Source organism: Melospiza melodia, chromosome 8, assembly GCF_035770615.1.
Source record: "Melospiza melodia melodia isolate bMelMel2 chromosome 8, bMelMel2.pri, whole genome shotgun sequence".
Lineage (NCBI taxonomy): Eukaryota > Metazoa > Chordata > Aves > Passeriformes > Passerellidae > Melospiza > Melospiza melodia.
This window is the reverse complement of record NC_086201.1, coordinates 19,148,273-19,171,261: the sequence shown is the minus strand read 5'-3', so window position 1 is coordinate 19,171,261 and position 22,989 is coordinate 19,148,273. Positions and strand designations below refer to the sequence as shown.

The 22,989-nt window shown below is 39.3% G+C and overlaps 2 protein-coding genes and 1 long non-coding RNA gene across 10 annotated transcripts in view; 2 read left to right on the top strand and 1 right to left on the bottom strand.

The window, feature by feature from the left end:
• Positions 1-1,215: 1,215 nt before the first annotated feature.
• Positions 1,216-10,001, bottom strand: DHRS9 (dehydrogenase/reductase 9). The gene is made up of 5 exons (XM_063162072.1): positions 9,753-10,001; positions 5,527-5,857; positions 3,718-3,976; positions 2,351-2,514; positions 1,216-1,515 (listed from the first exon to the last, which is right to left on the bottom strand). The coding sequence occupies exons 1-5, from the start codon at positions 9,765-9,767 to the stop codon at positions 1,265-1,267; spliced, it is 1,020 nt and encodes a 339-aa protein (XP_063018142.1). The 5' UTR covers positions 9,768-10,001; the 3' UTR covers positions 1,216-1,264.
• Positions 2,393-4,568, top strand: LOC134421311 (uncharacterized). Its single transcript, XR_010028565.1, has 3 exons — positions 2,393-2,578; positions 3,619-4,230; positions 4,456-4,568. It is a non-coding gene; the product is annotated as an uncharacterized LOC134421311 (long non-coding RNA).
• Positions 10,002-12,460: 2,459 nt separating the features above from the next.
• ABCB11 (ATP binding cassette subfamily B member 11) overlaps positions 12,461-22,989 on the top strand; it is a 48,769-nt gene continuing 38,240 nt past the window's right edge. For 3 of the 8 annotated variants that reach the window (XR_010028564.1, XR_010028563.1, XM_063162065.1), the window contains exons 1-9: positions 12,558-12,922; positions 14,886-14,988; positions 15,574-15,595; positions 16,810-16,857; positions 16,949-16,997; positions 18,768-19,009; positions 20,683-20,770; positions 21,660-21,793; positions 22,452-22,623. Coding sequence is in view for 6 of the 8 variants with exons in the window: in XM_063162065.1 (XP_063018135.1) it covers positions 14,913-14,988; positions 15,574-15,595; positions 16,810-16,857; positions 16,949-16,997; positions 18,768-19,009; positions 20,683-20,770; positions 21,660-21,793; positions 22,452-22,623 (831 nt within the window). In the remaining 2 variants the exon portion in view is untranslated. Of the gene's footprint in view, positions 12,923-12,966; positions 12,988-14,242; positions 14,262-14,885; positions 14,989-15,573; positions 15,596-16,809; positions 16,858-16,948; positions 16,998-18,767; positions 19,010-20,682; positions 20,771-21,659; positions 21,794-22,451; positions 22,624-22,989 lie in introns of those variants that run through there. The other 5 variants (XM_063162067.1, XM_063162066.1, XM_063162062.1 and 2 more) reach the window with 5 other exon arrangements.

The window sequence follows — 22,989 nt, the reverse complement described above, 5'->3', positions numbered from 1 at the left end:
ACAGAAGTTTTAGATTATACTCATAACTTTATTTTTCACTTATATTTCCCTTATCAGGACAGTCCCTGCTTGAATTCTTAAATTTTGGACTCTTTCTGTTTCAAAGAAAGCTGATTTTTAGATATTTCAACAACTGTCTGTATTCTGCAACTATAGAGCTGATAAATTATACTATTAATTTTTTAATGTACTTTCTCTTTAGAGCTGCCTGGCCAGATAGAAAGATTTCTCTCTCTGCAAGTATTTATTGTGAAATGAAGTAAAATAGATTTATTCTTGAAGCTGTTTGCTAGAGAATAGAATTTCAATGAAATACTTGAAGATTACTAGCACATTTTACATACTGTCCTTTTTTTTCCCATTGCAAACACACACACATGCCCTCTCACACATAGTGATGAAACTTCTTTTATGTTTGGAGTTCTGACCTGCACATGGTATTTTTTTAAGCTTAATTGAATTGCACAATAATGATTAATCACCAGCACAGCACTTCAGCAAATAAAACCTTTACCCCTTCAATTTTAATATCTCTAGGAGCACCCATTTGTGAGCCTCTGGCCAATAGCTCAAGAGATAGAAATAGTGTACAAAAGGCACAGTAATGTCAGCTAATGTTTTGCCATTCTGAACATGCTCTGTACAACTGAAAGGATTTGCTATAGCCTACACTAATGACCTACTTCATCTGATAAGTGAAATCATTTTCTCCTGCAAAACACACTGAGGATGAAAGAAATACAAATGCATATTGTTTTTGTATTTTCCCCATAAACTATAATAATAATAGGAAGACAGTTAAAGTATGTATTTCGATACTCTGTTTGTTCTGTTTGCATAGAACAGTGAAGTTTTGATTTTCCCTAGAATTGCATATCTGTAAAATTGCTTGTGGTTTTTTTCCTGCAGAATTGAATAATCAAGTGGTCAGATACTATAATTGTAATTTCTGGAATATGCTGCAATATCTGGACCTCATTATTATTTGACTTAATGTCTTGTGTGAATAGTATTAACTAGCTTTGTAGCTGAAAATTTTATGAATGCAGATCCTATAGAGGTATAATTTCTGAGCAACAGCCTTCAAAAACATGCTGGATTTACAAGCCTACCTGTGAACTCAGAATTTCAGGTAAGGTGGGGTGAGGGATGGAGAAAGTATCTTCTGAAAAGAATTTTAACAGTCTAGTAACTGGTAAAGAAGAGGACATCTAGTTTTGATAGGATAAATCTTTATTTCTGCACAGTTGATCCTGTGTTAATGCTAGACACTCATCAGAGCTCCATGAACTGGTCTCCTGCTCTCAGCTGGAGCTGGCAGTGTAATACGCAGCAGCATATCAGACAGACAGCTCGGGCCATAGGAGAGAAACAGCCAGAAGAACTCTGCATCCCATCCTGCCCTGTATCGTGTCCTGGGGTACTTTGCTATCAGTGCATGTTCCATGCATTTTATGACATTAGAAGTATCATAGTCACACAGTCTTTTCACTGATGATCTTTGGGCTTTTATATCTGTAAACAAAAGAATAATCCTGAAAGCATTTATATGCAAGATCTCTGCAAGAGTGTTCTTTATACCCAAAGGTTTGGCTACAGCTTCAGGCTTGCTTTAAACTACTGTCTCAAGTGCTGAGAGCAGTATAGCTACAGCAAAGCAGAGACAATAAAGGCTACAAAACACCCAGAAGTCCAATAAACAAAATCCTCCCTGGCGTATACTTGAGCCAGATGTTCTGTACAGTATGTTCTGTGTCACACTGCACTAACTTTTCAGATACCAAGAAGCAATAAATGTAGCATATGGCCATAGCAGCTCATTCCCACTGGGCATCCTACCTGTAAGTATAGAGGGACAAGGAAAGGTAGCATGACCTCATATCTCACCAGTCTCATGTGTGAACTAATTAATACCTCAGGCCTCATCTAACATACACAAAGTAAAGAGCAGTCAGTGATGGGTCCTTAATGAGCATTAATGATGTTGAGTAAATGTTCACAGAATCACAGAGAGGTTGAAGTTGAAAGGGACCTCTGGCATCAAGCCCCACTACTTAAGCTGGGTCACTTAGACCAGGCTGCCCAGGACATGTCCAGATGGTTATGGATATCTCCAAAGAGGGGGACTCCACAGCTGCCCTGGGCAACCTGTGCTAGTCCTCAGTCACCCTCACACTGAGATGTTCAGCAGGAACATCCTGTGTTTCAATGTGTGCCCTTTGCCTTGAGTCCTGTCCCTGGACAACACTAAAAAGGGCTTGGCTCTGTTGTCTTTAGAGCTTCAATTCAGGTATTTATATATGTTGATAGTATCCCCCCTGAGCTTTCATACAATCCTTTTTCTACTTACATTCAACTAAGTATTTTTCTCCATAGGAGTCCCTGATCTCAGGAGTCAGTCTGTTCCAAAGTTTGAAGAGGTATTTCTCAATGATATCTGAATTAACTTCTTCTGCCTTAAAGAAACCATGCTCAACAATGCTTACTTTCACTCCAAAATGCCGCATTTCTATCCTAGAAGAAAAGAAATCAAATAATCTCCCTGACCATCCAATAATGGCACAACTATGAATCATAAGTAAGTTGAAAATCTGTCACATTAATAATTGAGAATTTGATTATTATCTTAATATATCAGAATTATTTTGAAAGGTTCAAATTGGATTCATAGCAGTTGTTCTGTAAAAGCAGAGCAGACAACTGAGGGAAAAAAAGCAGTGTCAAGTAGATTCACAATTCTCTGTGGTTTCTGCTGGACTCTTGCAAAGGGTGTAACAGCTAGGTGCATCTTAGTAATGTATTCTCATATGAGAGCTTTTGACAATTTCATATACTGTTGCATTATTTTAGTTCACAGCAACAGCAGAATATTAAAGTGTCTGAAAAACATAAACGTGAAAAAAATTTTCAATTGGATTAGAACTTCATTCTTTATCCTATGGCTAGATGGCTATGGTTAAATGATTAAATGTTAATGGGCTTCCTCATAGTGTAGTTCCCTCCATGTAATTTTGAGTTGCAGTGCAACTCCTTTGGGGTGAAAATGGCATTTTTGTCTTGCTGGGCAGCTCAAGAGACCAAGGAAGCCATGTTCTACAGCGTGTAAAGGAATAGACCACATCTACATTAGCCATTAGTTTCTGTTTCTTTGGGGTATATGGTTTCTTTAAGTAAGTACTCATAATGATTTGGAACCAGCTTTCCTAGTTGTTCTGACTCATGCAGACTTGGCTCACTGGGCTGGGCCTTAGCTTTTCAGAAGCAGTGCAGTACAACTGTTTCAGCAAAGGTGTTCAGCCTAATTTTCTGAAGTTAAAATTACCTTTGGTAGTGTGGTTGCTGTCTGGAATTGCCCAGCTCAGACTGTTGAGGAGAATTAGAGCAAAAGATACAGGCAAGTATATTAACTTGCCCAAGAAACTCGGTGTCTGACCAGGCTATATTTTTGATTTACTTTCAGGCATGCACTGGATTCACGTGCCTGAAATCTGCACGCTAACAACTTGTCTGGGACATGAAAATTTTCCAAGTGCAGCTCCTTGCTGGGTCTGTCCCTAGTACTGGAGAGCAAAATCTTAAAAAAGTGACCAGTCTTCTTATTTTCCTTTCCCCCTTTAGGCAAGACTTTCAGAGAGGAATCAAAATGGGCAAACATACCCTTCCTCAGCACGTCTGGAGTCTGTTCTTGGATCCATGCATGTGTTTCTGGCTACTTACCTTAAGGTGTCAGAGAAAGCTTCCATGCCCCATTTGGACAGACTGTAGCCACCCCCTACAAAAGCCATGAGACCTTTTGCATTCATTAGATTGACAACTCTTCCCTCAGCTTTTTTCAGAAGAGGCAGAAGCTTGAGTGTGATTTCAATCAATCCCAGCAGGCTAACATCCAGGACTGAATGGAAGTCTTCAATCCTCAGCCAGTCGGTGGGTCCTACAGGTGCTGTTCCTTCAGCATTGCTCACCAAGCCAAAAAGCCCTAGGAGGAATGCAAAACCATTTATCTCAGTATATGGCAATATCTTACCCTGGAGTATCATGGATGCATTGGGAACCAAGCACACAGTCTGCAAAAACTTCAGTGAGATGAATACGGTTATCTGGGATTTGCTTGGATGGTGTGCTTTGTACATCTGTTAGAATTTGCTGAAGAACATGGGTAAAATGTTAAAGGAACACTATTTTGTTTGGAGATGTGGGCCACCATGCTGGGCTTTATCCAGATCTGCTCAGGTATGTAGGCTCCTAATACGTGTTTGTATTCTTGTGAAAATCAAATGGTCTGCATAGAAGTGGAGAGACTGATTGTTCTGGTTTGGGGTCTAAAGGTCTGGACCAAATCTGTAGAATTAGTCAATGCTTCTAAAGATACTAGCTTAGCCCTGTGTATTGATAGTGCTGCTTTACTACCTTTATAAATGACTGGAGGAACTTTAGATAAATAGTGACGTTTCCTAGAGTTTGCTGAGGACAGCCTGTGCCTGAGGGGAGAGGCCGAAAGTCCAGCACTCAGCCTCCATAAAGAGTCTTACACGCTGAGGGGAAAGCATTAGCAGTGGCTATCCTGCCTGAGAACCTGGGGCTTTCTGCAAGTTGGGAGCAAGAGCCTGCTGGAGGAGGTAAGAGCTAAGAATTTTGTTAAACTTGCTCTCAACCTCTGCATTCAAGAATGGTCTGGAATATTCATGATAAGGCCAAAAGCCTATTACAGTCTTTGAGGAGAAAGTGTTATGGTAGAAGATACATGTTTTGCTGTTTTAAGTAATTAATTTATTAATAAGCCTATTGAATAGTTGGTGTAACTGTGTATTACAACTGGTAGTTACAGTGCTGTGATGCCCTTTGGTAGCCTTTAGTCTGAGCTGATAAATGTGTATTGCCATAGTTGAATATATTTACCATGCAGATCTTTTTAGCCTTTGCCAAACCCATCACTGAAGTCTCAGGTATCAAAGGGTGAGCTCCTCTTCTTTACAGGAGTACTCAGAGGTATATGATAGGAGTAGTGAGAGCTACCCCTGTAACAGCTCTAACAAAACTGGCTGAAATTGCAAGTGTTTCACTGTTGCAGTCAGTGCAATTGTTGAGTACAATGCAAATGTCATACTTATCCAGGCATACAAAAATGTACTCTTCTCTTTACTAGAGGAGGACTGCAGAGGCCCTGAATTAACCATTTTTAATTGAGTGGGCTGAATTGTCATGAAAATTTTCTGATACCAGTTAGTACCTTCCTTCCACTGACATTCTTCAACTACACCAGAAGGAGTTTAAAAAACACACCTGGGAATGATCTGGTTTTAACAGACCAAGCAAATAGATTTTTAGGTACCCTTTTGATGAAAGCAATGGGTAGCATTGCTGGAGAGAATATCTTTGAACTGAGAAATGACAGAACTGAGGAGTGAATGTGTTTCATCAGTGAGATTAAAAATGCCTTTGCAGTGAGTAGAGAGGCAACAGAACTTTTAGCTAGACCAGATTTGGTTATATTGAATCATCTTTCTGAGAGGTTGCCTTGTCACTTACCCTTGCCAGCTGTCTGTTCAGTCACAAACACCACAGCCCTGGCAATGCTGTCGGAGTCTGCTAAGTTCAGATTCACTGTCTTCAGTGAGAGAGAAGAGCAGCACTGTAGCTCTTGGCTTCCTTTTTCTGTGGCACATGCAGCAATGACACAAAATCCCCTTTTGTCAAGCCATTTAGCCAGTGAGTTTCCAAGTCCAGTGTCACAGCCTGTTATGAAGACATGCTTTCCATTCAGGTTTCTCACTCTGTATCTGTCTCTGATGATCCAGTAAATGATAAGAGAAAGTATGGAAGCCAAAACTGCTATGTGCAGTGAGTCTGAAAGTGAGAGCTACAAGCAAATAAGTTAATGATGTGGAAGTGCAATGAAGCAAATGTGCTCAGCCAGCCCTCCAACTTCCTGAGACACAACTCCTGTTAGGGGCTTTGTTTCTGGCTGCAGCCCTTCCAGACCACTCTATGTTAGAGGAGAGCAGGAATAGGAGCTTTGGCACAATGTGATCGGGATCCATGAATAATGTGTGCCTTGACAAAACCTCCTGTATCTTTCTTCTCAATAGATTTTCCTGCTTTCAAGCTTTGCTGACCAGACTCTCATCAGCTCTGTCCTTTAAGGACATTTCAGACTGAAAGGAACGACCTTTTCAGTTCTGAAAGGTTTTATTTGTGGACATGGGTCATTATTTATGCTGATACGAGAGAGAGAAATTCCCCTGGGAAAAAGAATGATTCTCATTGACCACTTTTATGATGCTACCCAGGCTGCTTTTCTTATCTGTAACAGAGAAGCAGAGTAACCCCAGGAACAACTCAAGAGAAGTGTAAGCTGCAGTGGTGGATCTGATGACTAATTTGTTACGTGACTTGTGGGACAGTGAGTGATTTGCTCTCTGCCCCTTTGACAAGGTAGACTTTGGGGCAGTGCCTGAGTCTTCTGTCACTTGTTGCCTGTTTAGCAGTGATACACAGCACAGCAGGACATACTATATAGAAAGTGTGTTTGTATAAAGAAATGAGGAAATGCATGGAGATTTAATTCATTAAAGCCAATATTTATAGGAAATCCAATAAGCACATTCCAGACATCCTGTTAAGAGAAACTTTTTCACAGGTTCTAAGCAGTCACCTAGGCTCTAGTTACCAACATAGGTGTAGATGTGCAGACAACTCACCTTTAAAATGTGACATTTTTAAAGCCTGTCTTCTGTGTAACATTATTTCTATCTCAAGACATGAATATTAAAGGAAGCTCAATGTATTAGGCCTGTGTGCTAGAGCCTGTCTGTTGTTCCTGTTCCTACTGAGTTCATGAACTGTGATTTGCATTTACTCTGATCCCAAATTTTGCTGTCACGTCATCAAGTAGGTATGGAAAAAAACCTCAGAATCTGATAGTGAATGGATGTTGAACTCTCATTAAATAATTAAATCAGTTACAAAGCTAATAAAGTATAACAAGTGACAACATCCATTACCACTTAATGATATTTGAGTGCCTCAGTAGCCATCAATATGAACTTCTGAGCTGTTGACTAATGATCTCTGATTTTAAACCATTAAGCAAATATATACAGGTAAGAGTTTTCTTCTCCTTCTACTGCAGTTTACAGGAGGGTTTTCAGTGAAAGTCCTCCTGTAAACTGCAGTAGAAGGGGAAGAAAACTGAAATCCCAAATTTTTGGGATGTTTGCACTGCTTATTTTAGAGGCCCATCTCACTGTTGTTTTGAGGTTGACGTAACCAACCCTCCAGCTCAGGTACTTTGGTTAGACACTTGGCTTTCTTGCTGTGAATGTCCCTGTTAAATTTGACAAGGATTGCAGTATTCCTGAATGTGTGCACTTTGAAATCATCTTTGTAATTTTTCCCTGTGTTAGTGACCTTTATTTTCTGAGAGGACTCAGAGAGTGCTCTGACAAAGTGCCACCACAACGATGTGAAAGCACTCAGGCTAATGAAGGCTTTTGTAATATAAAATAAAGTCTGAAAACAGAATGTTTTAGCAGCTGATCATAGATCCCTCCTGTCCATCTGCAATGATATGCCAGGCAATGACATTTCCTTTGTCCATTTAGAATTTGGAGCAGTGCTAGACACAAAAAGAGAGAGGACCTGCTGTCAGCAGACTCTGATAACGCTGTGCCACTAAATCACAGCAAGGTATTTGGCAAGCTAGTACAGTGATATATATACATAACTTTAGGACTCAAGTTTCCTTTTTTCCAATACAAAATTAAACAAAATAATTCAAGTTTTGGGCAAACAATTAACCTAATTGAAAACAGAACTTATAAATCACATCTTCCTTTCTCAGCTGTGCTGTAGGGAAGAAGCAGTGGGCAGTGAGCTTGCACTACTGGAAAACAAGTTAAATTTGAAACTAGGCACTGTAGATAAGAGCTGGAGTGTTTGGCCAGGATGCCAACCTGGCTTCTGTAAGGAAAATGCCAGGGATTGCTCTGGTTAGTGTTAGCCACTGTGTTTATGTAGCAATAATTGGCACAGAAGCTCTGTCAGACAAAAGGCTCTAGGGGAGACAGCTGAGAGGGCAGCACTGTAGAGTCTGCACTGCTCTTCCTTCCCCTGGCAGCCCTGGGCCAGTGTTACTCAGTCTGCATTTCCCTGCTGCCTAGTTCTTGCCACGTGCTAGCGCTCCCTCTCCAGTAACACAGTGACCCGAGCATCGTGGTAGGTTTTGCTCTGCTGGAGCCTTCTGCCTTATGTATTCTGCTAGATGATGGCATTACTGGAAGGAACCTGGGGTCAGGACCAAGAGAAAAAGTCTCAGTTAAAGTTCTCTCACAAGAAAATCCTCTAATTCTGTGAAAGTACAATGCTATTCAAAATATCTCTTGTTTGATAATTGCGAAGTTCTACAAAAGTCAAAAAGAAACCACTTGGCTTCCAAGATCATACTGATTTTGAAATAGCTGCATGGAGTGGCAAACAGTGCACTTCCAGAGAAAATGTCAGCATGATATTTCAAGAGTATTGACGTATCTTCATAAATATTGCACTTGGATTAATAATGTAGCCAGTAAATAACTAAAGGCAAATTCTGTTTTCCATCAAACTTTGATATTTGCCTGGCAAATTGTGAACTTGTGTGATAGAGCTTGGCTTCTCATGCCTACACATGAGGCATTATAAAAGCAATTGATTTTAGAGAAAAGCAGTATCACTGCATTGAGAGCCCTCTAAGATCCCTAGATGATGCAAAGTACAGCATCCCTCTGCTGCTCTGCACTAAAGGAAACCAAAGCACACAGACCCCATATTGAAGGAGGGTGTTTATTTACTCCCACAGGAACTTTGCTTATGCCAAGGAATTTCAGGCTGGGGTGATGTGTGGGGCCTGTGTGTGCTTTGGATTCCTTCACCCCCCATTGTGCAGGCAGTGCAAAACTCCAGAAGTCAGTGCTCTGCAAGGGGTAGAATGACCTGCCAGGCATCTGAGGAAGAACTGCCAATAGGAAATTTAGGCCCTGTGGTTCTTCAGAATGAGCACTCACATAGCACACAGTGGAAGGTTTATATATATCAGGCAGCCCACTGAAGGAACATCCAGCAGCTCTCCAGAGTCACCCTTCCATAGCTACAAACATCTAGTTTTCAGTTAATTAATTGAACAAGTTGGCAGGCACAAAACATCAGATCTCTTGGGTGAGCTGTTCCTGCACATGCAGAGCTTTGCACTTTTCATGAAAAAGGAGTGCTTGTTGGTATGCTGTGTAAATATGTGATAATTTTGGTTTGGTGGGCAACAAATAATTTAGGATCTTTATTAATATTTTACCTAAAAAGAAATACTCTCCTACACATCATTTTGTAGGGAGATGAATGTAGTCTGTACAGTGAGTTTTCAGCTGATGAAAACTCTGTGATTTTATCTTCTTTGTATGGCTTATACTTCACATTTTTACCACAGCATCATAAAAGTCCTAGGAAAACAAAAACATTTAAAATCTTAGGTCACCAACCCAGTATTTGAAAATTGAAGTAGGGAAAGATTCCACATGTTGGGAAGAACATTTCTGAGTTAGCATTTTATTCAGACCCTGTAGGTGTTAAGATAAGCAACAATTCATAAAATTACTCTAGAAAGGAAGGGACTGCATATTCTCTTGTTTGTGCACTAGAAAACAAATGTTTGGCTCTCTTAGATATCCTGAAAATGCATATAATAGGTACTGCTCACTATAACAGTAGATGGAAGTTCTACTCACATTCTGGGGAGACATCTGCAAGCTCAGTCTAGACTTCCACGTGCTTATGAATTGCCTTCACCAGTTATTTCCAGTGTCAGAACGTAGAAACAGCCCAATTTGCTCATAAACTTGTGTGCCAAGACCTGCATGTTGGTTAAAAGAAAAAAATCTCATAAATTCTGTGTCTGGTGGTGCTTTCCTAATCAGCACATCAGCAGGGCCCCTCTCCCTGCTATTGCTAATGACTTGTACTGTGATCTGTCTATTTTAGGGATGTACTTGGAATTAATCTTCTGGCTATGCTCTATGCCTGCCTCACCTACCTATGTTGCATAAGCATTGCTGGCTATATATAGTGATTTGAAGAGCCTGGGGTACTGTCAAGGCTCATTAAGGAGAGCTAATCTACTGAGCTGAGGCCAACAGACAACAGAAAGTCAAGCAAAGCAAGCAGGACCCAGAACCTTTCCCATTACTGTGGATACTGAAGTAATGCTACCCAGAAAAGCTTTATTTTACTAAAACCTTTTGCTGTCAGTGCTGAAGTCTCAGAAAAGAAGGGAGCAAGTAGTGCCTCTTTGCCTCTGAAACAATAAATTTGCACCACTAGGCCGTGGGAGTTGGCCTGTGGTCCCTGAGCACAGGAAGGAGGGTGCAGGTTGGAGCACTTCACCTGCTGAACTGAAGCTTAGGCTGTGTGAAAACATCAATACTGCAAAATATGCTTGGGAAGAGCCTGCATATCTGGGATTATCCTCCAACTGATTTAGTAGTGAATTTAAAAGTAATTATTGATGATGGATGAAATTCTGCGTAAAGAAAAAGTTCAGTTGTAGTTCTCTGTGAGCACTCTTGGCCCAGAAAACAGAGAATGCCTAATGCAATCAACTAAAGATTTAAACAGATTTAAAGAACAGAACTTTTTAGAGATTGTTTGTGGACAATCCATCTCTTGCAGGGCAAGATGCAATGAAGTTGCACTTATTATGGTCAAATTCTGCTCTGGCTAAGCTTAATTTAAAAGGAAATTGCAATCACTTGACATGTTTTTAAGCATAATAGGAACAGGATCACTGCTTTTATTTTCTGCTCATACATCTGCTTTCTGCTCTGACATGGCAGGTTTAAGATACCCATTTTTACTGCAAGCCCTATGACTGCTCTTGGTGCTTTACATAAGTAAGTATGTTGGTGAAATGCAGCTTCTTGTGCTGGCTGGAAGTTACTCAGCATGTTGTTAAAGTTGCAATTGAGAGATTTTAGTTTTTATTGCTTTACTTCCTCTACAGCATCAGTAGTGAAGAAAGTATGAAGAAAGATTCGGTAACTGCCTTCCCTGTATAGTATTTCTGAGTTCCTTTAGGTCAAGAAAATTTTTCTCTCGGCATATGTGTGCATGCAGAACAGACCCAGTACACAGCCTGGCTTTCCTTCTCTTGCAAACTTTATTAAACGCACCATTTTCTGTATAATATCCCTTACTCTGCTTGGAGTTGTATTCCTTTGCTGAAGCATTCGTTTGCCTGCATCTGTGTTGCAGTCTATAATGTATATTTGTAAATCAATACAAAACCAACAGAGTTTTGGCTTTATCTGCAGTCTGGTCAATAAACAAAAATAAAAGCCAATTTACCTGGACTGAAGAAAAAAAGCCTGGTTTTGCCATGACAACAGACATGTCTACAAAAATGGGACTTAAACTGATCTCTGTGGGCTTTAATCAGTGAGTGGAGCTTTAATTAATAGAAGTGCTGTAATTACAAGGCTTTCAGTTAGAGTGCTTTCCACAGTCTGTTTTATCTCCAGCCTGCCAGGGAGACTGACAGGTCCAGTCTGTCTGCAGTTGTCCAACTTTGCAATGTAAAGATCTACCTGCATTTTTTAATAGAGGCCACAAACCAAAAATGAAAAAACCCAAAACCCCAAAGGGCTTATTAAGAGTGTGAACTCTGCTTAAGTACCGTGACAGCCAAAGGCATTGCATTGCCTTTGCTCCTGAAGAAGCTGTCAGTGGGGATTGAATTAAAGCAGAGTTCTGCTTATCATATAATTTTACTTCCAGCCTTTCCCCTACCATGAAGGTACCTGTCCCTGCACTGCAAGTAACTGTTTGTTTTATCTGGCTCTGTGCTGTGGTGGATTAAATTATTATCACTGTGATGTTACCTCCAATTGTGTTGTTCTCAAGTCTGTGCTGTGTACAGTGGTATTGCTAGAGACTTCTTTTTGTAAAGTAGTGGGAGCAGACACTGAATTTGCACTTAGTTATGCTGTCATTGTAAACACAGTAATGATGCTAACCGAGGAAAATTGGATTTCTGCTTAGCTACATTTAATTGTGACACACTTGTGGGCATGAGGCTTTATCATAGGAAGTATGAGAGCACAGAAGTCTTGAAGAGACCTGACAATCACTGTGATTAAGACATTGTCTTTCTGTCTTGTCCTATCAGTCAGGAGCCTCTGTAGTGACAACTGATTTCACAGAGGAACTAAACCCTGTTTGCCATTTCCCTCTAAGCTATGCACTGATATTGTCTGAGGTCATAACACTGTCCTCATCAGTGTCCCTTATTGAAAAATCCATGGAGGGCTTGTATCCAAGGAGAATTCACTACTACTCAGGAGCTTCCAGGCTGTAAAATCTTCATTTCGAAGGAAAAATTGGAAAAAGTTAGAAGCCGTGTGGAAACGGGCAATCTTAGTTAGAAAACCAAGCTTTTGAGCAAGTTTTTAATCTGAATTTAGCCTAATCTCTGAACCAATTCTCACGTTATTCAGCTGATGTTGCTATGGACGGTGGGGACAGGAGCGTACACAACCATTGTCTGCCAAATAAAGTTGCTGATAAAATTATGCTATATTAATTCTTCCTGTGCATTCAACTGTGATGTTTTCCAGAGAACTGTCTGGTCTCCTCATGTATAATTGTTTTCCAAGTGCACTGACTTTGTTTGAGATTGCATTAGTCAAATTTAAACACTCCATTAGATGTCAATGAACTGAAAACATTGTGACCGCATGGTTATTGACCCAGGTGCAAATAGCCAAGGCCCAATTGAAAGATTCAGTTCTGACAAATGGGTTAAAATAATGAAAATATACAGGAAAATGCTTGGGTGCTTCACTGACTAATTGAACAGAGTCCTTGCATTTGTTTATGATCCTATGATTTCTCACAGGCACAGGTGAGTAACAAATTTGTCCTGTTTGTTATTTCAGAGTTAACTGATGACACTTCCTGAACTGAAAGGTATTTGTATTTTTTTCCTTTGGGACAATTTAACCTAAATGCTGCATTTCCTGTGCACAGTTAGTGTTCATGGTTTTTTGTTGTTTTTGTTTGTTTGTTTATTTCTGTTTTTGTTTTTTTCTCAGTTTTTAATTTTTTTTAATGGGACTGCTTGAAGAACAAAACATTTAAGTTCCATTTTGAAGCAATATATGTCTTTCTGCATAAATGAGAGGAGGAACCTAACTTAAGAGAAATATGAAGGATAGTGCTTTCAGGGCTAATTTTAATTGTTTTTTTTTTTTTCTCTGCCCCTCCACTCCCAATTATGTTAAATAAAGATCTGATCTGAATAAAGAGATGATTTGAAATAGATTTCAAAGGACCTTGGATGAGGTCCTAATGTTACTCCATTTACAGGATGTGTTCCTTTGTTAGTATTTTTCAATATTACTTATTTAAATCTGGATTTTGAGCTCTTCAAAGATTTTTGCTTCTCAAAACTCCAGCAGCTGCACTGTAACTGGCTAAAGTAAGGTGCTATTTCATTTGAGTGCAGTTTGAGTTATTTCCTGCTACTAGGTTGTATTCTGCACACACACATGGGTAGATCTATTACCTTCTATTTTCTCTGATTTCTATTATCTTGATTTTTAATTGCAACACCAGCAACAGTATTTTTAAGATGTTCTAAGTGATCCCCATTAAACATTCAGACCCTGAGGAAGGTTATTTTAATAATGTAGTACAGCACGTTAATCTGCTATACTAATCTGTTTAAGTAAGCTAATGACTGATGCCTAAGGAACAGGACAGTAGTTGATGTGTTAAGCTTTAGAAAACATAGGAAAAATGTTTCAGAAATGTGGGACAAGTCAAGTCTGTCAATCATTGGTGTTTTCCCACTTTTCCTGTTACTAAAACTGGATCAACATTTAGACTTAAAAAAAAGTTACAATTACAATTATCAATTAAAAATTGATAAACATTTGTTAAAATGAAATAAGGATAACTGAACTATGTTATCTAAATGCTTAATATGCTTAAAATGAGAGGTTGTGAGTATTTTATACAGACATACAATCATGTAAGTGTTGATACTTAAAGACTGGAAGAAGGCGCAGTAACTATGCCTTGGGATACATTACATTAAGCAAAGATGTAGATGAGATAACACTGCTTGTGAAAGGGCTTATTTTGGGGATGACTTCTGCAGCATTTCCCCCTGGATGCATCTTGGATGCCAGGCTTCCCTGGCAGATTTTTCCTCATGAAAGCACTTCTTTAACAAAAAGGTATTAACTTTGTCTTCTTTCTTCTCGTGTATGATATCTGCTCAGCATGTCAGTGTGACTACAGGAATACACTGCCCAGAGGAGCAGCTCTGGTAGTGAAGAGCTGTGGGAGTGCAGCTGGTGGTGATGACACAGATGTCAATGTGCCCCCACTGTTCTCCCTTCCCCAGTCCCAGCTGTCCCCTGTCAAGGTTCTCCCAGCTGTTGCCAGTTGGGACAAGGCAGGGGCAGGTTCTGCTGCTCCCTTGTAACTGAGGCAGGATCTGTCCTGTTACGGTCTCAGCCTCTAAGCTGCCCTCCCAGGTGCAACCCTCACAGAGGCAGCGGTTCATTTTAGCAGAGCCATGCCTGGGGACAGGGCTGTTTGCCAGGAGCTGCCAAGCCCTGCAGGGCAGCCTCCACATAGGCCTGCCAGGGGTGGGTTGGGCGCTCTCTGAGGTGTTTTTCTATGCTGAGGTTTCACTGAGTCCGTGACATCTGTCCTGTTACAACTTGTGCTGTAATCAGTGGTGTTGTCCTGGGATCATGAGGGCAAAGGGGAGTTTAACACAATGTTGTTTTATGTTCACAGACAAATGTAAGCTGATACTCTTTTCCCCATCCCCACACCCCATCTCTTTTCAGGATTTTTGGTTGAAGTTAATAATCATCATGTCTGACCCAGTAGTTCTGCGTAGCATCAAGAGAGTGGGAGAGGATAATTATGCTTTTGACTCAGATGGCAAATGTAAGAAGTTTATTCTTCAGTCGCCTCCTTATGTTATAAAGCATGTAAAATATGTGGTGGGTGGCCTAAGCAAAGGAAGTAGTCTACAGAATACAAGCAAATAGTCTGTGGAATAAATAGGGTTATACGGTACCTGCTGTCATAAGTATGCTGCCCCCAAAACTTTTCTGTAAATATATAATAATCCCTACTTATGGACAATCTTTATGGGTAAACAAACAAGTTCAAGGTATCTGCATAGGTTTTTACACTCAGTACTTTGTTGTACAAGTAAAAGGGTTCCATTGAAGAAAAAAAAGTAAAAAATGCTGACTTACACAGTTTCTTCCAAACAAACAAACACTCATATTTGTAGTCATATATGTATTCAGCAGAATACTTATGAGCTAATTCTATGAGCTTAGCTAATGCTAAAATCTGCATTCCCTCTTCTTATCAGAGCTTGTCTTTTTTCCATTTTTCCTTTGCAATATGCAAATGATCAGGTCCCATGGACTTCTAGAGTTTATGTTTCACATGTCTATAGAAGGTTATTTACTTTAGCAATAATCATTAACTAGATTGTGCATTTATTTTCCTTCACAGGTAACAGCTTCAAGAAATCAGGGTAAGTCATGTACATGATTGGAGCAATCAATATTTCTAGGAATATTCAAAGAAGTTAATGTTATTGGATCAAATTGATGGAATATTTATTTTTTTAAAAAAGCTGTTCTCTAATGTTGAACCTCCTTATTTGAGACAACTGAAACAGGTAGACCAAAGCAGTCCTAGAAACTTTTAAAAACATAAATGCCAGCAATATGATCTTCCTTCTGAAAATGTTTTTGATATTCAAATTTATCTTTCTTCTGTGTTTTTAGTTTGAGGAATCACTTTTTCAGGAATTTTAACCAGACTTGATAATTTCTCTTAAAACTTAACTGTGAGATTTTAAAACAAAAGGTCTTAGATACTAAGATTTAAGTGTAGAATTCTGGATAGTTAAAATTTGGGATGATTTAGTGAATTTGACCTTCAGCTATTATTAGAGGTCTGATTGGAATTAAGAGCCTCCTCCTTTCTAGACCTTTGGATAACTCTGTAGCAGGCTGGACAGTAACAATACTATCATTTGGGCCAACTCTTTCTGACACTGGGAGCTGCCTCTAGAACAGGAAAACCAGAGTATCTCTTAATTTTTCCTGTTGTCAGGTTGCCCATCTAAGAGAGCACCAGTATTAGAAGTCTACCACGTCTTTCTACTGTGAAACCCAAGTTCTGTTGGACTTTCACATGTAATACACATGTGATCCATACATACCTGAAGGAAAGCTTCCTTTAGGCTTTCTAGGATCTGGTTTCTGAAAACAGTTTATGACAAATACAGCTTGAATAGTTTGCTTCATTAAAAACCAAACCAAACCAAAACAACCCACCACAAACAGAATATCCCTATCATTCATCACTGAATGTACACAGCTGCTGATGATCCCTTGCTGTAGGAACAGGAACTTTGTCTTAAAGGAAGGATTAACCAACGATTTGGGTGGTAGGTTTTTCTTAGCTGACCTCAAAGAACCCACAATCTACATTACAGGAACAGTGTGTTGAGGAGCTGCTTATGGAACACAGTATAAACTTTAGAGAATTTGAACCTAACCTCCATTCTAGTCTCTGTCTAAAATTTCAAAGAACTATCAAATCACTGATTCCAAAGAAATCCGAAAGAAACAGCTTGTCTGTTAAAATTCTGGGCAAAATGTCTCAAGTAAAATGTAATTTTAGAGAAGCAACCAAGAAAGTAAAAGTAATAATATAAAATCTTATCCTTTTTGCCAGAAATTTCTACGCATATGAAGAACCTTTTATAGAGAAGAAAAGTGAAAAGTGAGTTAAGTTCAATTCTTTATACTTGGCATATGAAACAAAATAAGTACTAAAATACAAGTTCATAATTTTATGTTTTCTGTTGTTGAAGGTCATCAAAGAAGAAAGAAAACAGTGTTCGTGTTGGCTTCTTTCAGCTGGTAATGAAAGCAATGTCTATAAATATTTGACATGTATTGTGTTGCAGAATAAGTGACAATAACCAATAAGGTTGTTTTGGGGTACAGCTGTGACTAAGCTGAACTTTTAAGGATTAAATCTTTTGGCCTGAAATCCTACCAATAAAATTCAGTGGGAATTCACTAGAATCCCTTGTTGTCTTGTCAGTTTGGTGTCAAAAATGTCTATTAAACACATTATATTTAAGCTACAGGTACTTATATGGAAATGAGGTAAGTTGCACAGCAGGGATTTAGGTGACCTTGGTTCATTCTTATTTCTGCCAAAAATCTTCTGTGTGATATTTGGCAGATAATTTAGCTCCCTTATAATTGTTCCATGGGTTTTAGAAGATTTGGTTGCAATGGAAACTTGTGGATGCACAATACCATATGGTATGAGTTACATCTAGCCTTTGATGTAATTCCAATCTAAATTTTAAAATAAATGTAGTCAAGAGCATGCAGCTAAGAGATCTTACTACTCCTGGTTTGCACACAGCCCAGTCAGTTAGTCTGTAATGTGTCCAAACAAGTATGGCCCTGACTGTAGCAGCAGGCTGATGCAGTAACATCCCTTGCAATGTACCTGGCTGAGTATCTCTGCTCCTGGTTGGGTGGAGACAACAGTCTGTCCCCACAGAGGGCAAGCAGAGAGGTTTGCACAGATATTTAACTCCTGAAGTGCAGTTGGTAAATAGAGTCTGTTTGCTTCAGATGTGCTGAGAGATCAGATATCACATATCTGTGCATTTTCTGTGTGCTTTTTAAAAAATCAAGTGAATTTCTAGGCTTCTTATGAGCAAGGTTTGTAAAACAGTGGTAGAGGTATAGTTTTCTTCTGACCTTGTCTTCTTCTTTTTTTGTAGAAGGACGTTTTATTTATTTATCTTTTGTGTTAACTGGTTTTCCCTTTATATTGGCTTTGCCCTAATGTCCCTTTCCATTGATGCTGTAAATTCCCACCCTTTCTTCTCTGGGCACATTATAGCATCTACAGAACCTGGACAGGTTCTTCAGCAGGCTATGACTCCTTGACACTCCTATTTTTAAAGGTATAGCATTTGATGCTGATAGTCTATATGGACAGTTTAATCTATAAATTTGCAGCTGACTTCACCCTGAGAATCAGATTTCATGCAATCATGACAAAGGCAACTTAAACCACTGTATCTTTGCTGAGCTACCTGTGTGAAAACTCTTTTCTACACATTTCTCTCAGATTAAGAGCCTGGCTCAGCCAAAGCATTTTAGAATGAATTTTAGCTATGAAAACTTGCTCTGAGATGTTTAGTTGGTTTCCTACCACAGCACCACAGACTTCTGAGAAATTGGCTGACTCTATTCAGAGTCTCTACATAATGCCCTAAGGCTTTTTCCTCCCCTCCTACTCTCTCCACTGGAAGGCTGCAAAGCAGACTATATATATGAATTATAAGTTACTATTTTTAATCTCTTACCTAGTTTCTGGAATGATGATCATGCAGAATGATATTGAGCTATTAATGTTATCTGATAATACATTCATTCACATGTTAAAAGGAAGCTTGTAATAATTTATGAGGCTGTAATCACAGATGTAATTAGAATAGATTGGACAGAGAGATTTTTCTTCTTTCTATATTGAAGATACTTCTGAAATTTAAAGAGAATGCTTTTTTATCTGATCCACCTAATTTATGATTTATCATTACACAACCAGTATGAAGACTGCCTTGCAACAGAGACCATAATTTTTTCTTCCCTCTTTAGTTTCGATTTTCATCATCTATGGAGATTTTAATGATGGTTGCTGGTAGTTTGTGTGCTATTGTTCACGGAGTGGCCCAACCAGCTGTGCTGCTTGTGTTTGGTGCAATGGCAGACACTTTTATCGAATATGACATTGAAATGCAAGAGCTTAAAGACCCAAACAAGACATGTGTAAATAACACCATAGTGTGGATTAATGGTACTATTCATCACAATGAAAAGAATGCCACAATAAGATGTGGGTAAGTATGGATGTTATCATTGTTATCATATCCCATTGTTATCATAGCTTGTCAGAGAATGCATTGCTATTGAAGGTTCTGTTCAGCCTCTAAATCTTATATTTTTTTGTTCATAAGATGGTTCTGGTTACATAGTCCTGTTTCTGAGCTGGTGATATTATCTGGAGGGACAGAAGGTCAGCTTGGATCTTGGTCTTTCAGTTATAGTTGTCAGCAAGAATACTCTTCGATTATGATTGTTTGGATAACAAATATATATGTTACATATCTGAGTACATTAATCTATTTTCTCTGATTACACTGTAGGTAGAAATGACTTCTGGTCATTCTGGTCAGAACTTAGTTACCTGTAGGTGCCTGCTGACTTCTGAGCAAGTTACTTTTGTCCCAGAGAGAAATGAGCATTTCTAGAATGCAATTCATCTTAGCTTATGGGGGATGTCTGAGGCAGATCAAAAGAACTGCCCCATAAGACTCGCTGTTTCTTTCCATTAAATATAATAAATGGAGTCCAGATAATTCATTCAGATACAGATTTCTGTAAAGGCCAAATTTGAACCTGTAACCTTTCCTAAGAATCATTTCTTGCTGCACCATTATAAATTAATTCCTTTCCACCGACTGGTCCATCCACCATGTCTCTCCAGTTTAGACCCAAGGATGTTATGCAGGATAGTATCAAATGCTTTGCACAAATCCAGTTAGTAGATGATGTCAGTCACTCTTCTCTCATCCATCAATGCTGTACCTCTGTCATAGAAGGCCACCCAATTTTTCCAGCATGAGTTGCCCTTAGTGAAGTCACACTGGCTGTCACCAGTCACCTCCTTATTTATCATATGCCTTGGCACAGTTACTAGGAGGATCTGCTCCACTATCCTAATTGTCATGTAAAATTGTTCTGGATATCTGTGTCAGATCACTTAGGTTAACAACCTAAGTTGTTTCCATGACTGTTTTTTGTCAGAGATCAAGTCAGGTGCAGAATGGTCCCTTGTGGCTTAAAATTTCAGGGTACAAAATTTTGGGTAAGTTAAATAAAATTTGCTGTTCTGCAGGATGTTTTTGAAAAAGTTTTCTAAATGCATAACTTCTAACAACCTATTTCAAAGTAGATTAAATGCAAAAGCAGCAATTCAGTGTCCTTCACTGATATTAGGAGTAATTATCACTACTACTTGTGTAACAAAACAAATGATCATTTTAGATTGGTAAGTTTATGGTACAAAGTAATATTTTATTTGACTTTAGCAGCCCTCACTTCTCCCTATAAAATGCAGTTGAAATCTGAATGTTATTAGTTGCTTGGCACAAAGCAAGAACATTCAACAACTAATGAAAACTTGTTGGGCAGCTCTTGTCTGAAACACCCTCTCACCTGTGCTGCTTTGGAGCAGGCAGTCTGGGGGCATTTCCTGGGGACTACAGGGGTGCTGCAGCATGGTGGAGCTTTTTTTGGTAGCTGCCAGCTCCCAACCCCTGTGCAACAGCCAGAACAAGGAAACCAGCCACTTGCAATAACTTTGGTATTGGGAAACAATGCCTCTGTTAGCAAAACAAGCTGACTTCCACCTGGTCTGAATCTTACTTGAGGATCAGATTAGAAACCTGTGAGAAACTTAAAAAAGTATTACTCACTTCTTTTTTCCTTTTTTTCCTTTTCCTTTTTTCAGGCTGCTGGACATTGAACAGGAAATGACCAAGTTTGCAGGATACTATGCAGGAATTGGTTGTGCCATACTTGTGTTAGGATACCTCCAAGTCAGTATTTTGTTTTCCGTTTTGAGTTCGAAGTTTAAATCACTAAATAGTTAAATTTATAATTATTATGTTGGTTTTAACTGCTTAGCTACTTATTTGAACAGAACAGATGCTTTCAGTTCTCATTCCATCACTGAAATATGTTAGCTCTGGCAATCTGAGAACTCTTAGGATTTGGGCATGCATACCTTTGTGAAAGGATGCATTTTACCCACGCCACAAGCAATACTCGATCAAGTGTAGCCACTATGGAATCCGCATGCCCTCCAAAATAACAGCTGAAGGGCATGCAGATTCCCAGTAGGCATCTCAGCTGTGTTGAGCCCTGTTTCTGTTACAGAGATATTATAGAGCAATACTAGTGTAAAACTAATGTTGAACAAGAATTATACCCTACATATTCTGTAGTAATTGTTTGGTCCTTATGACTGAAGTGAGTCAAAAGCTTGGATGATTCCTGCAAAGTCTGCTGAATGGCCCATGGCTTTTGAAGCTTTTTTATAATTGCAAACATCACTTGTCAATCTTCTTCCTGAAAACTACCCAAGAATTTTGCAGAGGTAGGATGGCTGCCATCTCTGTATTACTTCTATTTGTAGATGGAAAAAATGTTGTCCATATGGCAGTCATGTAACAGCATAAATAATTTAACTTGCCTCTCTTCCCATTTTATCAGAGCTGAGACAAATGCCTGATCCAGAGGCTATGTAAAATTGTTGGACTATTTAAAGACCAAAACAGCTATCATGTCTATGTAGCCAGAATGTATTTTACCTGAATAGTAATTTTATCAACAGCCTTTCCCATTCCAGTCAAATTGCTTTTTCTGATTTTTTGGGAGTAGAAAGACTTTTTACTGCAATTATCAGCTATTTTGTGCTTTTCCCAGATCTGCTTTTGGGTTATGTCTGCAGCTCGTCAGATACAGAAAATCAGGAAAGCTTATTTCAGGAAAATAATGCGAATGGATATAGGCTGGTTTGACTGTACATCTGTAGGAGAACTGAACACCCGAATTTCTGAGTAAGTAATCTAAGAAACTCATATGCTACAGAAAATATTTTGTAATTCCTTCCAAACACTGCAGAATGCAAATAACCAGGCATGTGACAAACACCTTTTGGTAGAAATACAGCTATGTTCATGGGAGCAGCTACCAGACTGATTAGCTCTCCCATCTTTGAACTAAGTACTGTAACTGTTGAACCTCAATTATTTCCCTTTCATGACTTGTCTGACAGCAAATGTGTGGGTGGGTGGGTGGTGGGTTAGATGGGTTTTGGGGTGGGGTTTTTTTTCCAGTTTTCCTCTCATTTCTTCTCCTTTTGTGCCCAGTCATTTCAGAGTGATCTGTAATTTGGCTGCCAGTGCACACTTCCTGAATCAGCTGGGGCACAGTAGGAAGAGACAGTGAATCAGTCTGCTGCCAGAACATTTCCTGGGAAAGGACAGTATATCCTCTCCAATATTCATGCCCAAAAGGCTTCTCCATTGCAAAGGCATCAGCTTTTCTCCTTATACTCCAGGGTCTTTATATGGGGTAATGGTGAAAGAATAGGGATGAGGATGGGCCCTCTCCTGTGAAAAGCAACTAACCCAAATATGGCCAAGACCTGCAACACAAACTGAAGTTATGCTCACCACTCTTCTGTTGATTTTTGTTGCTGTTATTGTTTTCCAGTGATGTTAACAAAATTAATGAGGCTATTGCTGATCAAGTAGCAATCTTCATCCAGCGCATAACCACCTTTGTAGGTGGATTCCTCCTGGGCTTTGTCAGTGGCTGGAAATTGACCTTGGTTATCATTGCAGTCAGCCCTCTGCTTGGGGTTGGAGCAGCTCTCTATGGCTTGGTAAGTGAATTGTGAAAGGTTTCCATTGAGCCATAATGAACAGGAAAGATCTGGCCAGAAAGCTGTGAGGATTGGTGAAGTTGATCACACCCCTTTAAAGTCAGGAGAGACAGATTATGGTCCCAGTAGCACTGAGGGAGAGGGAAGGATGGAGGGAGAGGTGGGGTAGAGGGGAGGTGAGCTTTGCTCTCACTTTGTTTTTTCTGATTCCCAGAGTAGAAAATCCTGCTTCTAAGAGGGGAGTGTAAGCTTACCTTCTTGGGGGTCCTCTGGATAGGTATTAATGCTGAGATCAGAAGTTGGTCTTTACCTTTCTCAATTACTACACACCTGCTTTAGATGGCTACAAGATACAGGACTTGATTT